The 23,720-nt window shown below is 40.8% G+C and overlaps 3 protein-coding genes across 4 annotated transcripts in view; all 3 read right to left on the bottom strand.

The window, feature by feature from the left end:
* The window catches only part of ANKAR (ankyrin and armadillo repeat containing), a 79,939-nt gene extending 73,598 nt beyond the window's left edge, over positions 1 to 6,341 (bottom strand). Inside the window, exon 1 of the mRNA XM_065880820.1 lies at positions 5,741 to 6,341. Coding sequence (XP_065736892.1) covers positions 5,741 to 6,341 — 601 coding nt within the window. The remainder of the gene's footprint in view (positions 1 to 5,740) is intronic.
* Positions 6,342 to 7,309: 968 nt separating this feature from the next.
* On the bottom strand, positions 7,310 to 15,186 carry ASNSD1 (asparagine synthetase domain containing 1). Its single transcript, XM_065880161.1, has 4 exons — positions 13,723 to 15,186; positions 13,247 to 13,428; positions 10,176 to 10,457; positions 7,310 to 7,817 (listed from the first exon to the last, which is right to left on the bottom strand). Exons 1-4 carry the CDS (start codon positions 15,184 to 15,186, stop codon positions 7,310 to 7,312), a joined length of 2,436 nt encoding a protein of 811 aa, XP_065736233.1.
* Positions 14,051 to 22,891, bottom strand: ASDURF (ASNSD1 upstream open reading frame). 2 transcript variants are annotated; one of them, XM_065880652.1, is made up of 4 exons: positions 22,704 to 22,891; positions 17,116 to 17,169; positions 15,924 to 15,999; positions 14,051 to 15,278 (listed from the first exon to the last, which is right to left on the bottom strand). In XM_065880652.1, the coding sequence occupies exons 1-4, from the start codon at positions 22,791 to 22,793 to the stop codon at positions 15,208 to 15,210; spliced, it is 291 nt and encodes a 96-aa protein (XP_065736724.1). In that variant the 5' UTR covers positions 22,794 to 22,891; the 3' UTR covers positions 14,051 to 15,207. The 2 variants fall into 2 exon arrangements, with proteins under 2 accessions (XP_065736724.1, XP_065736725.1); XM_065880653.1 differs by having other exon boundaries at positions 15,261 to 15,278; positions 15,924 to 15,953; positions 22,704 to 22,793.
* Positions 22,892 to 23,720: the final 829 nt, after the last annotated feature.

The following is a 23,720-nucleotide window of genomic DNA, read 5'->3' as shown; positions in this document are numbered from 1 at the left end:
GATGATAACAGAAGCTAAACATATACAATAAATAACTTTCCTACCAACTAATCATGATGAAACAAGAATTGAAACTTGATTTTACTCTATATTATGACAATTTTTATATTACATTTTCTTCCCATTTATGATGAAATTAAATTGTTTCTTGTTGTCAAATTGTCTTTTTTAAGATATTTACAACCTTAATCAAAACTTGAGAAAACGGCTTAGAACCGTAAAATAAGACTTCATAGAAAATGTGGAGTTTGTAACATACGTGCCTTGAAGTGTAAATAATTCATCAATGTGCCTCCCCCCCTTTCTTTTTCCTTTTTTTCTTCCTCAAATCTACATATTAAAAGAGCCAGAATACTCTTGGATTTTTAAGATGGCCACTATGATTCATCTCCCTTTTGCAAAAGAGTTAGTAAGATAAATTATTGAGATTAAAAAGAAATTAAGCATTTCTGACAGTTAAAATAGATCTAAACACAAGCTAGAGCACTGTTGATTCCTCTAAAACTTTGTGGCTTGAGTGGATGGGAGCCAAAATGCAGCAAGTCAATTCTCAGCCCAGAAGGGCAGAAAGGCTGAAAAACTAGAAGGGAATGGGGAGCTCCACAGACCATTCCCCTCCTCTGGCGCCAGACTCATTGCCCCCTCCAAGCAGGATATAGGAGGAAACAGACCAATCAAAGAGAAGAGACCTACAAATACGGCATTTGGGGAAAGTGTCCCCAGTGAAACAGCAAGGTTTCCTCCTAATCACTCTACAGTGTGGTGTACTAGTCAAGCAAGTGGGCTCCTGCCTCACCCCTCAACCAGGATGGAACAAACAGCAGGGATCACCAGACTGGTGAGGAAGGCCTGTCAGGTGAAAGACCGAGACTGGCAGGGGGAGGGAGGCGGAGTAGGGGCAGAGGAAGGATGGAGAATGGGAGAATGGATTTTGAAGAGCAGTAAAGTGCCTAGAGAAAATAATCGACCAGCTCAGAAGGGAGTACGAGGGTGAAAGTGTGGAGAGAGACATCTCTAAGGAGAAAATGGAACTGCTGCACCACCTGATATTTCACTTCACTGAGAGGAGCTCGATATTTCTGTTCAAAAGTTTGGGGCTGAATTGACATGTACAATGGAAAACTAAGCGAATTTCTTAAAGAATGCACAATTGTTCATGTCACAAAAAATTAGAAGTTATTAATGAAATGTGATCATAGCATGTTATGCGAATCAGCTGGGAAGATATGTACAAAGTCATTATGAAGTAAAAAAACGAGAGAGGACTTAACTAAAAATTGGATATAACTACATTTGGAAGGCGGGGGGCGGGAAGGGGAGAAATACAAGATTCCGTCGTTTTAACCTCTATGCTAATTTCTTTTAATATTCTCTCCTGCCCTGGTTTTGCTCCTAACTCCAGATTCTTTCTCTATGCCTAATACATATCTTTACTTGAATGTCCTAGAGGCACTCCCGAACAAATTCCACCTTTCCTCTCCCCCAAATCTGCTTTTCTTTCATTCCCTATCACAGTTAAAAGCACTATCTATCAGTCCCTCAAACTAAAAACCCGAGTTTCCTTCAATTCCTTTTCTCTTACACTCTGTCTGTTAACCATTTAATTTCTACATGTATTGAAATTTACTACGTGCCAAGCACTGTAGATGTGATGAGAATTTAAAGACAAAAAAGGCATACTTTTCTGTGCTCTCAAGCTCTCAAGCACAGAAAATCTATTAAGGAAGACAGAGATGAAACCAATAATTTCAATAAAAAATGGTACAATGTGTACAGAATAGAGGAGGCTGTGTCTGAATCAGGTCTCGAAAAATGAGTAGCAATAACCTGGGGAAGAATGCAGAAGAGTGGGGTGAGAGAGAAGGGCATTCCAGATAAAGGACAAGGAATGAGCAGAGGCATAAAAAAATAACCATTTCAGTTTACCAGCTTTTGGTTTTAAATAAGGTCATCAGGTCAAGGGACCTGCCCTAATGAGTACCTCTTCTCAGCAAACTGGATAATATGACTAGATTTTTGGAGTGCTCTATTCTCCACTGCTGTTGCTGCCATTTTTTAAAGGTGGTGTTTTTTGGTGGTTTTATACAGTGCAAAAGGTATTAAAGAGGTGAAGTTTAACTTGGCCTCAGTGATTCCCAGCAGTCTTCCCTCCCCCAAAATTAGTTGGCCTCCCACAGAGTTCCTCGGAAATTCACTGTAGCACAGTGTTTAAGGCAATCACATGGTCAGTTGCAAGGTTTGAACCCAGTCCCGAAGAGAGGAGGTGCTGTTTCCCCAAACGTGAAAGATGAAATAGCAAGTCTCGCCACTGTCTTGCCACCATACAGCGGCAACTACAAGGACTAAGCTGAGAGCACAGGGTTAGAGCCAAATTTCCATAAGTCATACTCTATATCAGACACCTTTTGTTCCCTACCTCACTTCCTCCCAGACAGTATTTTTCACTCTAGCTGTCATTGCATGGACCAGCTCCACACAGATGTAACCTGACTGCACCACGTGGCCCTTACTTTTGCCCCGGGGTTTCTCTGCCACTGCTGTGTTGGACTCCTGACGGAACCCATTCCACCATTCTGTTGGATGAACAAATCTGCATGAGGGAGTTAACTCTCATGGAACCTTTGACTAATTGGAGAGAAGTCAGGGAAAACATGCTCTCCTCTTCCATCCCTCGGGCTGACAATCCTGAAGCGTATTCTATGTGACTCCCCAGAGAGTCCCAGCAAAACCGTCCCTAATTATTCACGTGATGAAAGCTCAACAGCCTTATCCTTGGATTGATGACTCCTCCTTTTCTATTCACTTTTCCTGTCCCTCACTCCTGTTCCTTGGAGTCATTTCACATAAACTACTCTGACTTAAGCCCTCATTTCAGGCCCTAATTTGGGGGGTAACCTAGGCTAATACACTTTGCACTTGTATGCTGGTGTCTGACCCTGTATATCCTTAAGCATGCAGCATAAAAGCCCCACCTTCTAAGAGTCCAGGTCCCTTCCCCGGAATCTGATGCTTGGCCCTGCAGGATTTCATAGTGATGCTCCAGATGTGGTGCATGATGGGGCTGTACCTGTACCTATTCCTGCTGCTGCCTCTGGGAGTTTCCCCCTGAAAACTCTGCTCCAGCACACCTCGAGTGTGTGCTGCTTGGTCATTTACAATTGTTTGCACTATACCTTTGTTACAGTGCCTGAAGCATATTGATGCTGCTGGTTCTTCAGCAGACTCCTGAAGTGTGGTGGAGGGAGAAAAAAATCTCTATCCCCATATGATGCTCTTCTTTGATTGTCCGGCAACCAGTATTACAAAGCGCTTTAGTGTAACATACACAGCACTTTCCCCAAGGCACATGGTGGTAGTGACTGGCTCTGAAAGGTTTCCAGCCTCATTCATATTCAGCGAAAAAGGGATTATAGACAGAGAGAGCAGCCAGAAGGCAGTTGCAGTATGTAAGGCTAGAGAAAAGAGTGTTCTGTATCAGGGTGTTGTAGTTGAGATAAAGCAAAGTGGATGATTTTGAGATATTTTAGGGGTAGAATCATAATAGTCAAGACATGAATTCCCATCCAGAAAAGGAGAATTAAGTCGAAAAATCATAATAGTCAAGACATGTATTCCCATCCAGAAAAGGAGAATTAAGTCGAAATGTCTGGGACCGATATTTAGTTACGTATCAATATGGCCACATTGTTAAAATATTGAAATCTCCCATATTGTGTGGTAAATTAAATTGCTATAGCCCTGAGCTCTCTGAATGCCTCCCTTCCCTGGGATAGCCTAGAAAGCTCCATGATCCAGCAAAGGGTACATATGCCAAGCAGGAGGTCTCTGAGATCCTGTTCCAGCATTATTGCTAATGTCTGTTCTGATTGGTCAGTGCTCATGCTGTGCTGGTGGTTAATTCTTTTGAATGTCACCCCTGAAAACGTACGCCATGGAAGACAGATAACTTTAGTCTCTGGGTGCTCCTCAACTCCACCTACAGCTTGATTCGAATGTTTCTATGTGTCTCTGATCTCCTCAACCAGGAGCACCACTGTGAGGCACCACTCATAGAGGGTGGCCTCAGATATGATAGACAGCTAGATTCAATAGACCAGATGTTGGGCCACGAAGTTGCTTGATATAACTGATTTTTATCATCAACTAAGTAGGAGCCCTTTGTCCATATATACAAAACAGGACACGTGCTCCCTCCTGCCCTGGCCATCTCTCTTCTTAGTATTGATACTCTCACTGGATGATCCAAAGGCTCTAGTGACTTTAACATATGAATGACTGAATCCTCAACGTGCACCTCTAACACGGATTACTCTCCGGAATTTGACTTGTATAATGGAGTTTCCACCTAGATATCTGGATCTAAAAAGGGCTCATTGTTTCTTTACCAGTCAGTCTGTCAGCTCTGGCTTTTGCTTTGCTTGACACATGCCAGATTGGAATGATGGTTCATTAGTTCCACCTCCTTTCTGATGAGAGTCTCAAAGTAATCTTTGTAAAAAGGGAGGAAAAGCAAACACAATTTTTGTCAGGACTGTCAAAGCTCTAACGTTAAAACCCACCATCCAATTGTGCTGATCCTTAACCTCCATGGAGCTCAGATCTTCACAAAGCTCCTGGCATCATCTCAATCAAGAAGGGCAAACGGTGTAGCTTAGTTTATAGACACATCTTGGCCAATGCAAGTAGGCAGAAACATTATCTGGCTTGTGCCATATTCCCTACTGTCTTCCAGTGAGTGGTGAATATAGATTACTAGACAACTTCCAGGATAGAAGAGTCATCAACTACTCTATCATCTTTGACATCAAAATGACACCTTAATTTAGATACATTTTATTTATGTGAGCTCAACTAGCCTTGGAGGTCCTAAACTACCAGAAATGATAGCACTTCTGGGTGAACGCTAACAAATGTTTTTAAGACTTTGACCATGCCATATTCTCTTCAACAATGTATCTGCATGTGCCAAAGTATCAGTACCCTTTAAGAGGAACTACCAGACCGGTCAAGGAAATGCAGAAATTAATGGAACTTACTAGATATTACTGGCAGCATTTTGCATTACTTCACCCTAATCACCCCAAGGACCTGAACAACAACAAGAGATTTTTCAGTTCCAGCTACAGCTATAATCTTTCAGAAGCCAGTGATCCTCCAATCGTAGGTACTCTGCACCTATCCAGTGACATTTGTTGATTCCACCAACATCACAGACTAATTCTCACCCAGAGGGGTAGAATTTCTGCCTATACTCAATACTCTTGGAGTCTGCTCTCAACAGAAGTTGATTACCTTGCATAGAAATGAGAGCTATTAGCTATCTAAACTGTCTTTGAGACACAGAGATACCATCTCCAAGAGATGGTACTGCTTGCTGGTACACACAAAAGCTACAGAGCCTGAAACACATCCCATAGCAGGTGAGTCAGGCTGCCTCAGTGTCATCAAGCAAATCTTACTCCCAAGCATTTGAACTTCACAGAAGTCTAGCCACAGATAATAGTAAATAGCAAATGAACACTTCTAAGCAAGGTCCTAACCTAACAGGTCCTAACCAAGCTTCAGAAGGTGACATTGAAAAAAATTAATTATTAATTATTGAAAAGATAGATTCTTTGTAATTCAGAAAAACCTCTTTCAAGAAACATGGCTAAATACGTAAAGCTGAGTCACAGATAAATTACTTTTAAATTTTAAAAAAAGGCTTCTAATAAAAATAAAACAAATTAAATTCTCTTACCTGCTGAACTAAACTCTGCAAAAATATCTCTATTTGTTTGAGGCTTCCCATCTGGATCAATGTCCATGATGGTACGCCACAACTCAGAGAATCTAGCTCGTTTTTCTTTGGGCATATATATTCCATGCCATAGTGCTTTCAACATGTAGTCAATATTGATCAGAATTTGCCCAATTCTGGTATCATAATAAGCTGGAGGTAATTGACAAGAAGAACTCTGATCATAATTAGCTTCTAAACTGATTGAAGGAATTTGATTTAAGCAATAAATTCCAACAGCCAATTCCCTTATGATTTGATGGACTTCTCTATAGTCTAAGAGGGCAGTAGGGTCTACAGGAGTCAGTAGGATTGCAGTGGAGAAGGCTACATTATTTATTTGACTCATAATTCCACACGGGATGTCTAGTTGAGAGTGGACATCTTCTTTGGCAGACAACCAGCTAACTAGTGCAGTAGTCAGCAACTCTTGTACTTCACTCCGATCATATTTTTCAAAAAAAGCAGAAGCATTTCTCTGTACTGCTAAATTCTCCAGGTAAGTTTCTTCATCTTGAATTTGATCAAATCTAGGTGCTCCTTTTTTGGGCAATCTTAACATTTCTAATTAATTCTAGTGTGTCCTTTTTGAAGTTTCTGCAATGAATAAAAAGGAAAAGCAATAAAATTTACCATAGTAATGAAGCTGAATTTCTCAAGAAATAAATCTGTACCTTTCATCTTTATCATGTTGTTTCATGGTCAACCACTATATTTTTTCAATTAAAAATTCTTTTTCAATTAAAAATTAAAAAAAATTTTTTTCAATTTAAAAAAATTTTTTAAATGACATACACTATATTTGTTTCAGGGGTACAACATAATAATTTGATATATGTATATATTTTGAAACGATCACCATAATAAATGTAGTTAACATCATCACCATACATAGTAACAGAATTTTTTTTGTGATGAGAACTTTCAAGATTTTATTATCAACTATAGTTGCCATGCTATACATCACATCCCCAAGACTTACTTATTTTATAACTGAAGTTTGTACCTTTTGACCCCCTTCACCCATTTTGCCCACCTCACCCCCTGCCTCTGGCAATCACCAATCTGTTCTTTTATCTATGCTTGGGCTTTTCCTTTTTTTGGTGATTTTCCATAACCACTATTTATTGAGCATCTACTATTTGCCCAGCTCTTTATATACAATATTTATTTCATTTAATTGGCCCCTCTGTATAGTGGTTCTCAAAATCTAGCCTGTGTTGAAATCACCTGCGGCTTGTTACGACAGACTGCTGGATCCTACCCTAGAGTTTCCGATCCAGTTGGTTGCAGTGGAGCCAGAGAATTTCCGTTTCTGAAAAAGTTAGATGCTGCTCGGCGAGATAGGCGCTGGGAGCCCCACTTTATAGACGCAGAAACGAGACTAGGAAGGTTACAGTATAGGCCTGAGGTTTCACACCTTCAGAATCAGAACCATCCCAGGTCTGTCCATCCTCAAGTTCAAGACCTATGCCCACTGGACACGGGAAAAGGGAAGGGACAAGGAAAGGGAAGAAACCAACTCTGAGATTATGGTTTGCTTGTCCAGGAGAGGGGAGCTGCGTCCACGCCGGTCCTTGGAGTATTCCGGGGGCCGAGGACAATGGTGGTTTTGAATGACCGGTCTCTCGTTGGGCCCGAAGCCAACGTCAGGAGCCCCGCGTGGGCGAGGGCGAGGGTAGCCGCTGCAGGGAGGGCTGGGAGGGGCTCTCCTAAGCCGAGGGCCTGGGGAGACCTGCTAGCCCCACGCGGCCTCCAGGCTCTGCTGGGAGCCCGGGCCTTTGCTGAAGTCCCGCCGCTCCGGCGCGGGCCGAAGCCGTTGGTACCCGGGGCCTGGGACGGCAGGGTCGCGCCGCGAGGGGGCGCACCTGTGCTTCCGAGGGCGGGGCCTCCCGCCGGTGCCAGGGACGCTCGCCGAGGCTTAGATTCCTCCAAGGCAGATGCCCCACTCCGCCCCCACCCCTCCCCTTTAGAACTCAGTCCGGACTGCGGCTCTGCGAACCGTGCATCTCTGTCATTTCCTACTTTCACTATTTGTCTACGAGAAAGCACAGAAACAGAGCGGCGGAGGAGAGGGCCCCAGGCTCTGATGTAGTCCTGAGTTAGAATCCCACCTCCATCATCATTCTGTTACTCAACAAACACTTATGGAACGCTTGTTATAAGCCAGGCACTGGGGGACGCTGGAAAAGGGCAGCTGTAAAATCCCAAGGAGCTTACAGTTACGCAATCATACAGCTGCATTTAAACAGTACCATAATGTAAGATGTAATGACAGCACATGAAGGAAAGCTAACCTTCAAGGGAAAGGCTGCCCTGAGGAAGTGATCTTTTAAGCTGAGCCTGAAGGATTAGAAAGAGCTATCCAAGCAGAGTTGGAGAAGGAGCTTTCCAGGCATAGCGTACAACAGGTGATGAAGAACTGAGCTGAGGAGAAGCTGAAATTTTTGAGAAACTGAACAAAACTGCATAGAGAACTTAAGAGATGTGGGCACAAAAATATGATGAGGAGGTAGGTGAGGGCCAGACTATGCAGGCTGCTGAGTTAAAGATTTTGAACTTTATTCTAAGAGTTTACGCTACATTGATGGCAGTAGAGGGCAGGTGCAGGCTTGAGTGGTGGTGGTGGTGATGGAGGGCTGTGGATGGCTTTGAGAAATGAGATGGCCTACTGGGAACAGATCGAATAGTGGCAGAGTTTAAAAAGAAGGTGGTCATCCAGGTGACACCTCAATTTCTGTCAGGAGCTATGGGGGATCAGGGCAAGATTAAGAGTTCAGTTGTACCTGTGAGAGAACCAAGTAGAGATGTCAGATGTGCCTTAGATATATAGGTCTTAGCTAAAAATGGCAGCTTGGGTTAGATGTATACACTCCGGCAGGCTTAGGGTAAACGAAGCCAGGGGAGTGGCTGAAATCACCACGGGAGAGAATAGATAATTGAGAACCCATGATGAAGATCCGAGAAATTTAATATGTAAAGGTCAGGTGGAGAGGGTGGAGGCAGGAAAGAATACAAAAAGCGAGCAGTCAGGAGAGCAGGAGGAAAGCCAAGATTGGTCACAGAAGCCAAGAGAAGAGAATGGCCAACTTCACTGGATGCTGCTCTAGGTCAAGGGAGATAAGAACTGAAACTTTTCCCTGAATTTAGCAACAGGGAGGGTTCTGGTCACTGTTTGAAGGCAGAATTTCTCTTATTCCAACCATGTCACTACCTTAGCTGCTGTGGAGGTAGTGAATATTAATAAATTTGTGATTGCTCTCCCAGATCAAGAGATGTCAAAAAGTCACTGCCTTCTTTAAGAGAGCTGCATGTTTGCACTTATGAAGTACGAGCAATGTATGTAAATTCCTAAAATTTCTTTCCCACTATAATTAAAAGAATCAAAGTATGTCCAGATCCAGAAAGGGTGTCAAACCTAATTGGGGATAGATCCAAAATGTGACCCTGCGTTATGGTGGTCACGACTGAATATTGTGGGTGGATGTCAGGATGGAGTGAAGTTGAGTGACAAGGTGAAAAGGTGGAAAGGGTGAGTGTGGGTGGGAGGTAAGAGATGGTAAGTACAGGAAAATGTAGGACCAAGGATGTGCATTTTAAATTGGTATAGACTAGAACATTTTAAATGATTATACGAAGGATACTATAAAGAGGCTGAAGATACTAGAGAGACAAGTGTAAGGTTCCTGAAAGGCAGGAAGGGTTGGGATACAAAGAGGTGGAGGCACAGCCTTTTTGATGGATGGATGCATATATTTCTCTTTCTAAAGGCAAGAAGGAAGAAAAGGATGAGTGCACACACAGGTAAGTTAGAACTTTTGGTGTTGGAAAGCTGAGCAGTTCTTAGCTGGATGACTTTGATTTCTCTGTGAAAAGCCAAGGTCATGAGCTGAGAATGGGGAAAAAAGAGGGAGGTTCGAGATCTGTGGGACAGGAGAATATTTAAAATAGTCTTCAGAAGTTCTCAGAGTGGGACAGTGAGCTGCCTAAAGAGATGTACCACATGTCTCTCAGGAATGTGAACCTCAAACAAATTGTTTAGCTTCTCTAAACCTTAGTTCTCTTATCTGTTAAACAACAACAGTAACAAATTGAGTTATTTCTGGATATAGCTACCATGAAGAGTCAATAAAAGCTGCCTTCTTTTAGTGCTGCTGGTGGGAAATTACCATGTAAGAGTTCAAAACAATGTTAATACCACAGTTTAAAATATCCAGGTTGTTCTTTCAAGTATAATCTCTTTCTCTGGGGTATCAATTTGATTAAATTGGCTGTATTACGCTACAAAGTAAAAATCCACATAATGAATTTTATAGCCACATTATACAATAATAAAGCAGCAGAGTATTTTTTTAAATCATCATTCAGTAAATCCTGTTACACTGTGAAATATTACGTTTTAATCTCTTTTTCAATAGAAAGGTTTTCTAAGGAAATGACTTGGAGCCTTCCACATTTATCAGATGCCTTTTCATTATTCTTTTCCAGTTTTGCAATTCTGGATCCAAATTGCATGGCCCGTTTTGGCAGAAGAGCAGAGGTTGTTAGACCAAGTTCCACTGCCGCAAGACGCAAAATTAGTTTTTCACCAATTCCACGGGATAAAGTCAAGTTTGCCTTTTCCCAAACCGGTAGGGAATTTAGAAAGGAGACAACATTTTCATCCAGGAAAGGAAATCTACAATAAAAAGTATAGCTACTATTAAAGAAAAATATCAATCTGTTGTGATTATTTCTTTTGCATTTTCTTCAGTATGTTAATATTTACAGTATAAATTTATTTTTGAGGGCACTATTTTTCTAGATTAAAAATATTCTAGTTATTTATACAATTTTATGGCTAAAATTTAGTCACATTAAAAACTATTTCACAACACTTGTCTAATTTTAATACATATGCTAAAATATAAAGAAATTTTCCCTCAATAGATAAACAAATTAAGTCTATGATGTCAAGAAATAATTTCAAATTGTTTCACAAGAAATCTCTGGAGATGCCTTGAAAATAAGCATGGTCTTGAGTTAATTATTCAATCTGTGTCTGCTCTTTACTATCTAAAGATATTGAACTTTAGGGATACGAAACCAATACAGAAGGGCTCTACTCTCCTGAACTTGTGAAATATTTACTCATGGCAAAACTTTATGGTATCAAAATTATAATTACATTTAAACTGCTTAAATGGTGACAAAATATTAGATTAAAAAAAACTTTCTGCTCTAATTTTCTAGCAAATTCTGTTCTTTTTTTCATTTAAAATACTCTAATCTCACCCCCTTCCTTCCCAATTCCTCAAAATGCAATACAATTACACTAGTATTTCTATTTCATTAAATTTCATTCTAACTTAAGTAGAAAGATCAGAAAGGGTAAAGGCATTTGTTATACAAAATATTTTATAAAAATGAATTAATTGTGAAAGCAAATTTAAATAAGAGAAGCTAATAGATTACAGTTAATATGTATGCCAAAATCCATAATAAATCAGTTTAAATCTAGCCACTATAATGGTAGTTGTTAAATTACAATTCTGATTTGCTGTTTTAAACATCCTTCACATCCATTTTTACCCAAGGATGTCAAGGGGGAGGGGGGGTCTTTTTTTTGGCTGTACCGTGCGGCATATAGGATCTTAGTTCCCCAACCAGGGATCGAACCCACGTCTCCTGCAGTGGAAGCATGGAGTCTGAAACCACTGGACCGCCAGGGAAATCCTGGGGGTCTTTAGAATTAACTGCTTTTACTGAATAAAATAAATTCCCTTTTCTCTGACCTAGGTGAAATAATGGACTGAGTTTCTCTTTCTCTCTCCCATACACATATACCCTTCAAAAGGAAAACATTTTACACACTTTGTATTGTGGCATTACTTATTTCTTTATAATGAAATTTTGAAAATTATGATAATTTTACATGTCAGAACTGGCAACACAGGAATGACAAGGTAGAGACAAGAAACAATGAAGTCTCAGAGTTCGTGTATTATGATGCTCCAATTCCCACGAAGCTTATTTGGACTCCTTGTTCTTGCACGCTCGTACCCTTGTAATAAAACCATCACTTAATTAATTAAGCTACTTGAACAAATTTCTGCTTTTTATAATTAAATGAAACATCTCCTTTTATCCTGAATGCTTTAAAAAGTTGTATTCAAGCACTTGTTTACTATCATCAAAAATATGTTGAGGGCTTCCCTGGTGGCGCAGTGGTTGAGAGTCCGCCTGCCGATGCAGGGGACACGGGTTCGTGCCCCGGTCTGGGAAGATCCCACATGCCGCGGAGCGGCTGGGCCCGTGAGCCATGGCCGCTGAGCCTGCGCGTCCGGAGCCTGTCCTCCGCAACGGGAGAGGCCACAACAGTGAGAGGCCCGCGTAACGCATAAAAAAAAAAAAAAAAAAAAAAAAAAAAAAAAAAAAAAAAATATGTTGTAAGTAAACACAAACCCCTAAGGTTAAAAAAGAATATACACATGAAAGTGGCTTGATCTCTGAAACTTTTAGGTAATCTGCAACATATGACTAAACTGTGTTCAAAAAACATATGACAGAGGGGAATCCAGTACCAGAACGGAACCACCATTTAAATCAGTATGGATCTATACAGGCACACCTTGTTTTATTGTGCTTCATAGATACTGCCTTATTTATTTATTTTTTTTTACAAACTGAAAGTTTGTGGCAACCCTGCAATGAGCAAAGTCTGTTGGTGGTGCCATTTTCCCAACAGCATTTACTCATTTCACATTTCTGTGTTACATTTTGCAAATGCTCGCAGTATTTCAAAATTTTCATATTTGTTATGGTGATATGTGATCAGTGATCTCTGATGTTACCTTGTGATTGCTTTTTGTTTTGTATTTTTAAATTAAGGTATATACATTTTTTTTTTAGACATAATGTTGCTGCATACTTAATACAGTACAGTGTGAACATAGCTTTTCTATGCACTGGGAAACCAAAAAATTCACGTGACTCGCTTTTTTGCGGTGATCTGGAACTGAATCTGCAATATCTCCAGGTATGCCTGTACATACAGAAATGTCTGTAGAGACAAAGTCAGGCTCTGTAACATTGGAGGAGAAAGCTTGGGAGTAGGACTATGCCCTTATTGGGAGGAAAGCAAACATCTGAAACAAAACAAAGCCCCTTAAACACCTTCTCTCAGTATTTCATTACCTCAAGTTTTACAGTCTTTCACTGTAGTCTTAAAAGCAATCATGCCATTGTATCATATTTGAAAATTACTAAAAATCCATTTCTTGGAGAATGAGTTCTGGAAAAACTGTTCCTCTGGCTCTTCTCCAGCTTTGCTTCTGACCGTGTTTGTAATATAAAGCCAAGATATTGTTGCTACTGTTATTCATTTGAACAAGTCTCCAAAGAAAAAGGAACCTAAAAATCTCCTTTTACAAGTCTATTGTCTTTACAAGATTACCCCAAAACCCTCAGATAGATAATAGGAATTACCTTGCTTCTTTTCCATGATCACCAATAACTCTGTCATCACGACCAAGATTTCTAGAAGAAATTCGACCCAGTTCCATCTCGATTTCCTTATTCAGTCCTTCCAGCCCGTGTGTCTGGAAGCAGACTCGATGACGAGAATAACCTGCGAGCTGCTCATCTGCACCAATTCCAGTAAGAACTACCTAAAAGGTTTAAAGAAATCCATATAAAAAATGTTATCTACTATACAATAAGGAAAATAACTAAGATAAAAGTCAAGCTTAAAAAATGATAACCCCAAAGATAACATTTTCAGAGAAGAGCCATAAGGCAAAGTCAAAAAATAGTAAAATAGGCCCAATTTTTACAAAGTCATATATTTTGTGTTATAGTTTAAATGCAACTGAAATACGCTATATTCTTGCAACTTAAATGCTAAAAGCTTTAAGGGTCAAAGTTAGGTCTCAGAAATCCTGAGTAGAAATACCGTGTCATACCTTTGCACTACTCTGATATGGTTTTGCTTCATCTTGGGTCACTAACCAACCAACTCCTCTAGAAGCAAACCAGACTGCACAGCCAATGCTGTCATCCAACACTGTATCCAAGGGCTGAATTAAGTGGGATATTCGAGTTCGTCTTAATCTTTGCAGTTCTTCCAGAGAAACATTAATTTCAACAAAATTCCAAATCCGGGAAGGGTTGGCAGCTTGTAGTTCCTTTAGCCCTGCTCTTCCTGTGATTCGATCTGGTACGTTGAATTGCTCACCAGGATTAGCAGCAGCAGCAGCAGTGACATTTTTAGAGGATTCTTCAGAGCGTTTTTCACAATTATTTTTCTCTTTTCTCCCTTTTTTGTTAAAACCAGCTGGTATGGTCTTTTCTTTAGTCATGAAAGCCACATTAAGAAGATCAATTGGTTCATCTAAAGGAATATGACGGTCAGCAAGCACTGCGATAACCATGGAATCAATTCCCCCAGAAAATAGGATTGCAACATTTGCTTTCCTATTACTAGTATTCAAAACTTCACTTTGTGTCAGGTTTTCATCCCTAGGTAAACACAAGACACGTCTCTTGACTGCGATACTCAGGACATCAATGAACTGCTGAACTACTTCCTTCATGTGTCCATCAGTAAGAAAGACCTGAAGGGTCTCTCTTGACGGTGGGACGCTGGAAATGCTACTGCAATGGATCTCAAATGTGGCTTGTGGCAAAATCATATTTAAAGGGACAACAGGTTCTTTAAGACACAGTTTGGCTTCATTTGTTGCCACTGATACAAATGTTGGCAAATCTGCTGAAATTTGAGTTAGGCTATTAACACATTCTTTGATAACATCCTCCCTAGAGTTATATTTCCAAGGATACAATTTTAAAACAACAGATTTGGAAATGGAAGTAGACTTTAGATCAATTCTGAAAATTCCAGATGCTGGAACTTCTTGCCACTGATGGGCCACTCCAGATGTTTGGGCGCCAATCGAAGAGAGGCAGAAACTCTTGCCCCAACTACTAAAATGCCAAAGCAAGCTACGACGGCCAAAAAAATCCCTACCAAACCACAAAGAATGACTAGATGCTTGATAATATATAAAAGACCAAGGACCTTGGACTTTTGAGAAGAGTGACAAAATATCAGATTCATTCTTACAAGAGGAAAGATAATTAAACATTATTTGGGTATCATTCTCTTCAGCTTCAACCTTTATTCCACTAAAGACTTCTCCATTCCACAGGAATACATTGCCTCTTTCATCTTCAACAGGCTGGGCAGTCAACACACCTCTTAAGTGAAGGACATGACCAGAAAATAAACACTGGTAGTTAATATTAGACTTTAACAACTGTTTACTACTATTAGGTCCCCGCCGTTTAAGATTACACAGTAAATCCTCTTCCAAATCTTTGTTGAAATGCTCAACAGAGAAGCTTACTGTACAACAAATGCCACACATTGCTATGCAAAATCAAGTTGACTATTTCTTGATTTTGGTCTTCTCTGAGTTTTCTATTTCTTGGTATTCTTTTCTCAGCTCATCCAATGTATCTGTGGGGGAAGGGAGAAGACATACTAAGTGAAATAAAAATTCTTGAACCTTTACCTAGTAATTCAAAGGGCAAAACAGGTTATTTTCCAAGATCAAAACATATATGTACTATGTTAGTTTGAATAATAATTTACAACAGGCTTCTAATGAAGAATGTTTAGTATTTAGGGAACTCGTTTCTGTTTGTTAAATGCTTATTTTGACCCAGGCATGGGGCTATGCACATTAAATATACATATTATTTTAGTTAAATCCCGTAAGACTTTGGAGGCTCAAAGTGATTCACTCAAAATCACAAAGGGAGAAAGTGGTAGAACAATATTTCATACCTAGATCTGTCTAAAACTCTAAAGCTTACGTTATTATCGCTTCCTAACACATCTTATATTTTTTAAATTTGATTTTATTTTTACTGTTGTCTTATCCTTGGAAGGCTAACTTGAAAAAAACCAAACTATTGCATTAATTTTATTAACAGGTATACCACCATCCCATCTTTAGATATATGTTTAAACATTCAGATGTAGATATATGTTTAAACATTCAGATGTAGACAGTATAATTTAGGCACCATCATGAATTTCTACAGAAAGCCCACAAAAGAATTTCTGTGTGTTTCTATATAATGTACCAAAAACACTTACTTTTGCTTTCCGAAAGCATTTCTGTTCGGTCTGCAAGAAAGAATATGTCGCTGTTCTGTTGCTGCCTATATACTTTCTGCAAAACATAATTTAATCTAATATCATGATTTATTCTAAAAAGTAATGTCAAAACTCTGAACCCTATTATTGCTTATTCTTGAATTTCAGTAACATGTTCAGAACAATACCTTAGCAAATACAGATAAACAAACAGAACTCACCCATTATCCAACTATCTAGAAATTGCTACCATTAACACTAAGGTAAAACTCCTTCTTCTCTGCATATACTATAATACCATTTTTCTTTAGTAATATTTCAGTTTATTTGGTCATTTTGTGTTACCAACTTTTCACTATTATAAATCAACGCTGAGATGAATGTCTCTGTACCTAAATTTTTTTGCACTCTCATGATACTTTCCTAGGTATCAATTCCTATAAATAGAACAGCTGGATCAAAGTGTTACATAGCTTTAAGACTTTGATACATTATGCCAATTTGCCCTCTAGAAAAGTTTGTATCAATTGTACCGTACCTGTATCAGAAATGTCTAACATGTCAGTTACCAAGTAATCTCTACAATGCTTTAAAGGGCTCAAATCATTTAACTTTAAAATATATGTTTTGGCAGTATAACGACCCATGAAACAGTAGCTTGCTTGTTTGTGAATACATTAATGGAAATGGAGTTAAATAACCATGTTAAAGATTTGGAAGCTTTGAGTAAAAAACCCGGGGTGGGGGGGCTGGAAGGAAGGGGAAGCATTTATCTTTTTTTTTTTTAAACAATTATTCATTCACTTGAATAGTTTCTACTCTTCTCAATAGATTTAAAGTTCATTTATTTCAAAAGAAAACACCAATTCAAGTATAAAATACATACCTTTAGTGACTATGGCTGCAAGATAACATAGTACAATTAGTATCATTTGGTTCAAAGGTAATGTCAATTGCATATGATGGGGAAAAGATTATCAACAGCTATGCTTAATATGTAGATAACTATATATGATATATATTAAAAAATCACGGATACTTCACTTTTGCAATTTAACTAAAAAGATGCTGAAACCTTGTAAATTTTAATATAATATAAATCTTATATGTAGTTCTTATAAGTTTTGTATATAGTTAATAAGATATAATCAAACCCTGCCACATACTGTTTGGAATAACTCTAATAACTCACCCTGTTCTTCTTCAGGTTAGAAAGTTCATCCACAACAATTTTTTGTTCTTTAATCTATTAAAATAAGAAAACATTCTTAAATCAGAGGTTATCAAAGTATGCTCAGTGAGGGCCCTTTAAAATTAAAGACATGGGATAAGTATTGATTGTCCAAATGGGCAGTCTGTGAATATACAGATTCTTTTCAACAGCAGCTGTGTGGAAGTGCAGGTGGGGGAAAGCTGAGGGAAGAAACAATGATTAGACTTACAAAGTGTTAGACGGCTCACTGAGCCCAGACAGGGTGTTGGTAACCAGCATTCATATCCAGGCAACAGCCATAGTTACTAAGTAAGATTTACGTCTTTTATTTAAAATAGAGGACATACCAAAAAAAAAAAGACAGTATGCACCAAATCCCAAAAGTAATACCAATTTTTCAATGATTTCTTTTAAATTATATTTTAGCTTTAAAAAAAAATACCAAATGGAATGAAGAGTGGGTTACTCCCCCCCCGACCACCCCCATTCCCGTACTTTTCATGATTTATGTACTAAATGGTACAGCTAGACATTCAGAGGAAGCAAGTAGCAGTAAGTGCCCTACCTGGGGTAGTACGACCCATCACTTTCCATCTTTGCTTCACATCTCAAAGGTTAGCACAGGGCTGGCACTGTTGAACTAGGTCTCTCTTTTTATTAGTAGAAGAGGGCTCAACTAAGTTTCTTTTAAACTCTTTTCAGTAAAGGTAGCTATATTGTGAACATGACTGATTATATAGTATCACTAGAGCCTCTAAAAGCATATTTTATAATTTTGGCCTACCTCGGAAGCCTCACAGATCTGTCATACATCAGTGTAAGTGGCATGCTATGGTAGTAATCAGAGTGAGCTGTGTGTGGTTTGAAAATTCATTCCTCACAGATGTGTACCCTTCTGCTCTCCAGCTGACAGTCACTGTAGTAACTGACTAGAGATTGAGTTGAATTCCAAGATTGAATTTGTATAACCTCCTGGAGGCTTATGTTTGGATTTTTTTTTTTGGCTGAATTGGGTCTTCGTTGCTGCGTGTGGGCTTTCTCTAGTTGCGGCAAGTGGGCTTCTCACCGTGGTGGCTTCTCTTGTTGCGGAGCGTGGGCTCTAGGCTCACGGGCTCAGTAGTTGTGGCACACAGGCTTAGTTGCTCTGTGGCATGTGGGATCTTCCCGGACCAGGGCTCGAACCCGTGTCCCCTGCATTGGCAGGCAGATTCTTAACCACTGCGCCATCAGGGAAGCCCGGAGGCTTATGTTTGAACAGCACTTTCCCATTCATTTCAGGAATGGCAGGTATACTTTAGTACTTCAGACAAGGAAACTGTGATAGAGGGATTAGAGACTTGCCCAAGATGCCACTGTCAGTTTGGGACAGAACCAAAGTATTATCTAGGACATCTATTACCTCAAAGGCTATAGCCATCTTCATCTCAAATTTATTTTTAAAGTTTGTTTGTTTTTTTTTTCCTGCTTATGGCAGTTAAGATTTATATTATACTGGCTCCCTTTTGGGGGGGTGGAGCAGAACAGTGATAATCAGATACCTGTTTTAGGAACGTAGCTCTGGCTAAAGTGAAGGACATACTGGAAGAAGGTAACAATGGATGAGGAGAGGCCAGTTAGGAAACCTTTGCAGGATTGCCTACGGTAGATGAAAGTGGCTGGTTTAGGATGGTTAAGAGTGTACATGGTGATAAAGGCACATATTTCAGATGGGCCTCTAAAATAAAACTGATAGAACTTCCTGATGTACATAAAGGTTGGCTCCCACGTTACTGGCATGGACAACTGGATGGATGGTGGTGACATTTTCTGAGACAGAGAATACAGGCAGCAGATCTAAGGTGAGCAGTATTTCTAAAAGTATTAAAAGAATACATAGAAAAAAACCAAACCAGGCTCCTCCTCATTAGGGAGGATGCCCACACCCTTTCTCTCTGGGTGTGCATCTCTGCCTTGCTTCTATCTTAACTAAACAAACTTTCTCTGTGTGCTCTCCCACTTGTGCTATGTCTCTAATAATAAACTTTGTACCTATTTTTACAGTTTTGCCTCCATGAGAAACACATTTTTCACTGGGGGTAAGAACCAGGGATTGTGGTGGCCAGGATTTCTGGTTTTCTTCCAGGCTACCCAGGTTCAATTCCTGGGCAGGGAATTAAGATCTTGCTTTGTGCCATCACTCACTGCCGCCTCTCCGAGATCAGATGGTGCTGAAACCTGGGAGCTGAAGATATAAAGAAGCTCTTCTCCTCAAGTTATTTATGGTTTACAACAATTTGGTAATTTACACCTATGGGTAAAATTAAAACATTTATCTTTCTGTCTACCTGCTCCCTCCTGAGATTGGAAACTCTTAGGTTCCCAGTAGCATTATCAGCTCCTCTACGCTGGGAACAATTAAATCATACTAAGGATAATCAGTCTAGTTACACTAAAAAATTGGGGCAAATGCCTTATGAACAATGCCAATATATAATTTCCCTGAAAGACAAGGATTGGTACAGAATAGACTAAGTCAGATAACCTGGGTATATACTGGGCAACACCTAATGGAAGTTCTTGACTTAAATTCTTACTTATGACCTTACTAGTACTGCTAGCTATATTGTTTTCTATGTTGCCTGTTTTACAAAATTGTTGCTTATTACATTACCAAATGTGTGACTGAGCCTCTGATAAAATGATGATACATAGTTCCATATGAGATCAATGACTGTAATAGTGTAACTCTAAATATGGGAAGAAGCAACAAGAGGGAATATTTATCTGGACCATAAGGGATTAGTAAGACAGGTGGTCCAGAGGTTTTTGGCTACTGTTAACAGGGCCTAGTCCAGTAACACCACATTGAGTGGCCTGTCAACGAAATCTTTGCCAGACCCGGGAATGAGCATTCCTAGCACTGTGGGACGAAATAGTCATGAAATGCCCCCAAAACCATGGTTAAACTTATGACCATGAAGGGGCCCTGCCGACTGGTAACTGACCCTTGCCAGCTACCTCTACAAGGACTAAATCATGGCCACTGCAGCTGCTGACCTTCAACACCTCCTGAAAGGAGTTCAGGGTGGAGATGAGAAATGAGGCACTCTGGGGGACTTCCCTGGTGGCGCAGTGGTTAAGAATCCACTTGCCAATGCAGGGGACACGGGTTCAACCCCTGGTCCGGGAAGATCCCACATGCCTCGTAGCAACTAAACCCATGCTCCACAATTACTAAGCCTGCACTCTAGAGGCCATGAGCCACAACTACTGAGCCTGCGTGCTGCAACTACTGAAGCCTGGGAGCCTAGAGCCCATGCTCCGCAACAAGAGAAGCCACTGCAGTGAGAAGCCTGCGCACCGCAACGAAGAGTAGCCCCTGCTCGCTGCAACTAGAGAAAGCCCACGCACAGCAACAAAGACCCAACACAGCCAAAAATAAATAAATAAATATTTTTAAAAAAAGAAAAAGAAATGAGGCACTCTGTGCTCTGGGAAAGACTGGTAGGACAGCCCTGCAGATAGTCAGATATTTTCAGAAAAAGATTTTATGAGCCCAAATTCTTACATCTTCTCATACCTAGGAAAACACTAACATCATTAATGGTAACATCTGCTTTGGCTATTAAGGAGAAAATTTTCAGACCAATAGCACCTGTTATCTATGTGTTAATACCACCTTAAAAGTTAAAACCTACTTAAATGAAACTAGACAACTGGCTACCTGGCTACAAGTCACCTCAAAGCGTCAGGTCCAGACTGGGTTTCAGGCTTTATCTCCTGAAAAGAAATGAGATCTATTTTGTCTATTAATGTTCAGGTTGTCACTCCTCCAACTACTAACTAGGTCTGTCACATCTACGTCAATAACACTGGGTTAGTAGAAAAAGACATCAAAAAGTTATATGACCGTGCTCGATGGCTTCATTCCTTTGGACAGGGTAACCCAAGCGCTGACACTATCTGGACTACAGTTAAAGTAATGCTATCAAATGTAACCTGGTTCTTACCCTGCTTGGGCCCCTGGTTACAATAATTCTTTTACTGATCTTTGGCCCCTGCCTTTTATTAATCTACTTGTCTAGTTTGTTCTTTCTAAGGACACAATGGTGTCCCAGACAAGATGACAGTGATGCAGATTCCAGCCACTCCTTGGAATACCAACAGAAGTCAATGGCCCCCTTAATGAGACAGAACGAGAGCTCTGTGACCCCAACTAGGTAGGGTCTACGAGCCCCCTGTCAGCATGAAGAAGCTGCAGAAGACAGACCTTTGCCCGTCAACCTCCCAAAAAAGATGTATTGGGGTTCACATCTCTCAGGGGGAATTTGAGGCAGGAGACAGATGGGCTCCAGGCTAGACATTTACAACTGGCCTCCCATTCACATTTCCTGGAGTGAGAAGAAGATGGGCTCCAGACCGGACTTAATTACCAGCTCCCTTTTTACATTTCCCGAAGCAAGAGACAAACGGGCTCCAGGACTACATATTTATGACCGGATTCTTGTCTATATTTCGAGATCTGCACCTCAATATAAAAACCAGCAACAAAAATAGAGTAAATAACTGGACATTGGACATTTTTATGGCAGGGACAGAGTGGGACAAAACCCTGTGAAAAGATCAAGAGGTCAGACATTTCCCATCCTTGGGGCAAGGGGAACATTGCACATGCGCAGAAAGGCTCCTTGGGGGTCAAAAAGGAAAAAGGAGGGGACACCACCCCATAATATGTGATGGCCGTCCCATAGGCCTCTGGGCTGTAATCCATCTTGGAAAAAAGTTGCGCACGCATGTTGGGGAGGATCCTAGGGCAGGGCAGGTGTGGAAAAAGAAACCAGATAATGAGCCAAAGGTAAACAAAGACCTGGCAGAACTGCCCTATATAAACGACTTCACCACCTCTTTACTGCGCTCCTCCTCATTACGGGGGGGACATCTACACCCTTGTTCTCCGGGTGTGCATCTCTGCCTTGCCTCTACGTTAACTAAACCGTTTCTCTGTGTGCTCTCCCACTTGTTGTTGTGCTATATCTCTAATAATAAACTTTGTACCTGTTTTGTTTTTTTTTTAAGAAAAAAGCTATTATGAATCTCAAAGACATTATGCTGAGTAAGAGACGCAAACGCCATGATTTCATCTACATGATGTTCTGGAAAGGATAAAACTATCGTGATGCAGAGCAGATCAGGGGTTGCCCGAGGTTCTGGGTTGGGGAAAGCACAGCTATAAAGGGAGTCTTTTGGGGTCATGGAACTGTTCTGTATCCCAATTGTGGTGGTGGTCACACAAATTTACACGTGTTAAATTTAGAGAAAAGGAAAAAGGGTCACATTTTACTGTACGGTAATTTTTTAAATAAAACTTTAAAAAATTCATAATTTGAAAAACAAAACAACTAAACCCCCGCCCTACTGCCATCTGGGTCTAATATTGGGGCAAGTTTCAAGGTCTCCCTTTAACTGTAGCTGTCAAAGCAGCGGGACAAAGCCGAGACCGGACCACGCGGCCGCCGTGGATCTTCTCTGGGGGGCGAGCGGCGCCCCGTCCCGAGCCTGGGGGCCTTGTCACCTTGTCCCACACTCACCTTGCTGCTGAGATCTTCCTTGTGCTGGGTCGAGTTGTCGGTAGGGACCAGCCCAGAGCAGTCCTCGGGTCGCGCACCTCGGCTAGGCATCTCCACGGAGCGTCAAATATGCAGGATGCGCAGCCCGGAGAGCGTTCTAGCGGCTTCCAGTCCAGAGCCCCAAAATGTCTGAGCTCCCAGCGGCTCCATCCCCTCCCTTTCCCTTTTCCGTGAGTCCTACCAATGGCGTCTGCGCGCTCACGCTTACGCCTGCGCGCTCACGCTTACGCCTGCGCGCTCACTCTTACGCCTGCGCGCTCACTCTCTTACGCCTGCGCAGTTCGGATCGGGCCTGGGAGCAGTTGTACGCGTGCGCACAAATGATTAGTGAGCACGTTACCAGAGCCTGGTTGTGAAATCTGGGAGGTTCCTGAACGGTCCCCTAGTGGATGGGGTGTTGAAACGCTCTTCACCACGTGGCATCCGGTAGACTGTGAGTTATATGCGCCCCCCAGTGGTAAATATAAAGAATAGAAGCGCTGTAGAAATACTGCTTAATATTTATTATCTAGGCAAGAATATGAAGCCAGGCACAAATTTAAGAGCTACGTTGTTGGCAATGGAACTGTGCAGACTAGGTAAAGTTTTTGTTAACTTGTTATTAGGGTTAAAAGATAAATACAGGATTCCCAGTCAAAAATGAATTGTAGGGCTTCCCTGGTGGCGCAGTGGTTGAGAGTCCGCCTGCCGATGCAGGGGACACGGGTTTGTGCCCCGGTACGGGAAGATCCCACATGCCGCGGAGCGGCTGGGCCCGTGAGCCATGGCCGCTGAGCCTGCGCGTCCGGAGCCTGTGCTCCGCAACGGGAGAGGCCAAGGCATTGGGAGGCCCGTGTACCGCAAAAAAAAAAAAAAAAAAAAAAGAATTGCAGATAAATGAATAAATTTTTAGTATAAGTGTGTCCCATGCAATATTTGCAATATCTCACTCCTATGAGAAAAATTATCCAAAACTTGGAAATAGGCAAGAATTTACCA

Source organism: Phocoena phocoena, chromosome 7 (genome assembly GCF_963924675.1).
Source record: "Phocoena phocoena chromosome 7, mPhoPho1.1, whole genome shotgun sequence".
NCBI classification, from domain to species: Eukaryota; Metazoa; Chordata; class Mammalia; order Artiodactyla; family Phocoenidae; genus Phocoena; species Phocoena phocoena.
This window is presented reverse-complemented; position numbering and strand designations above follow the sequence as displayed.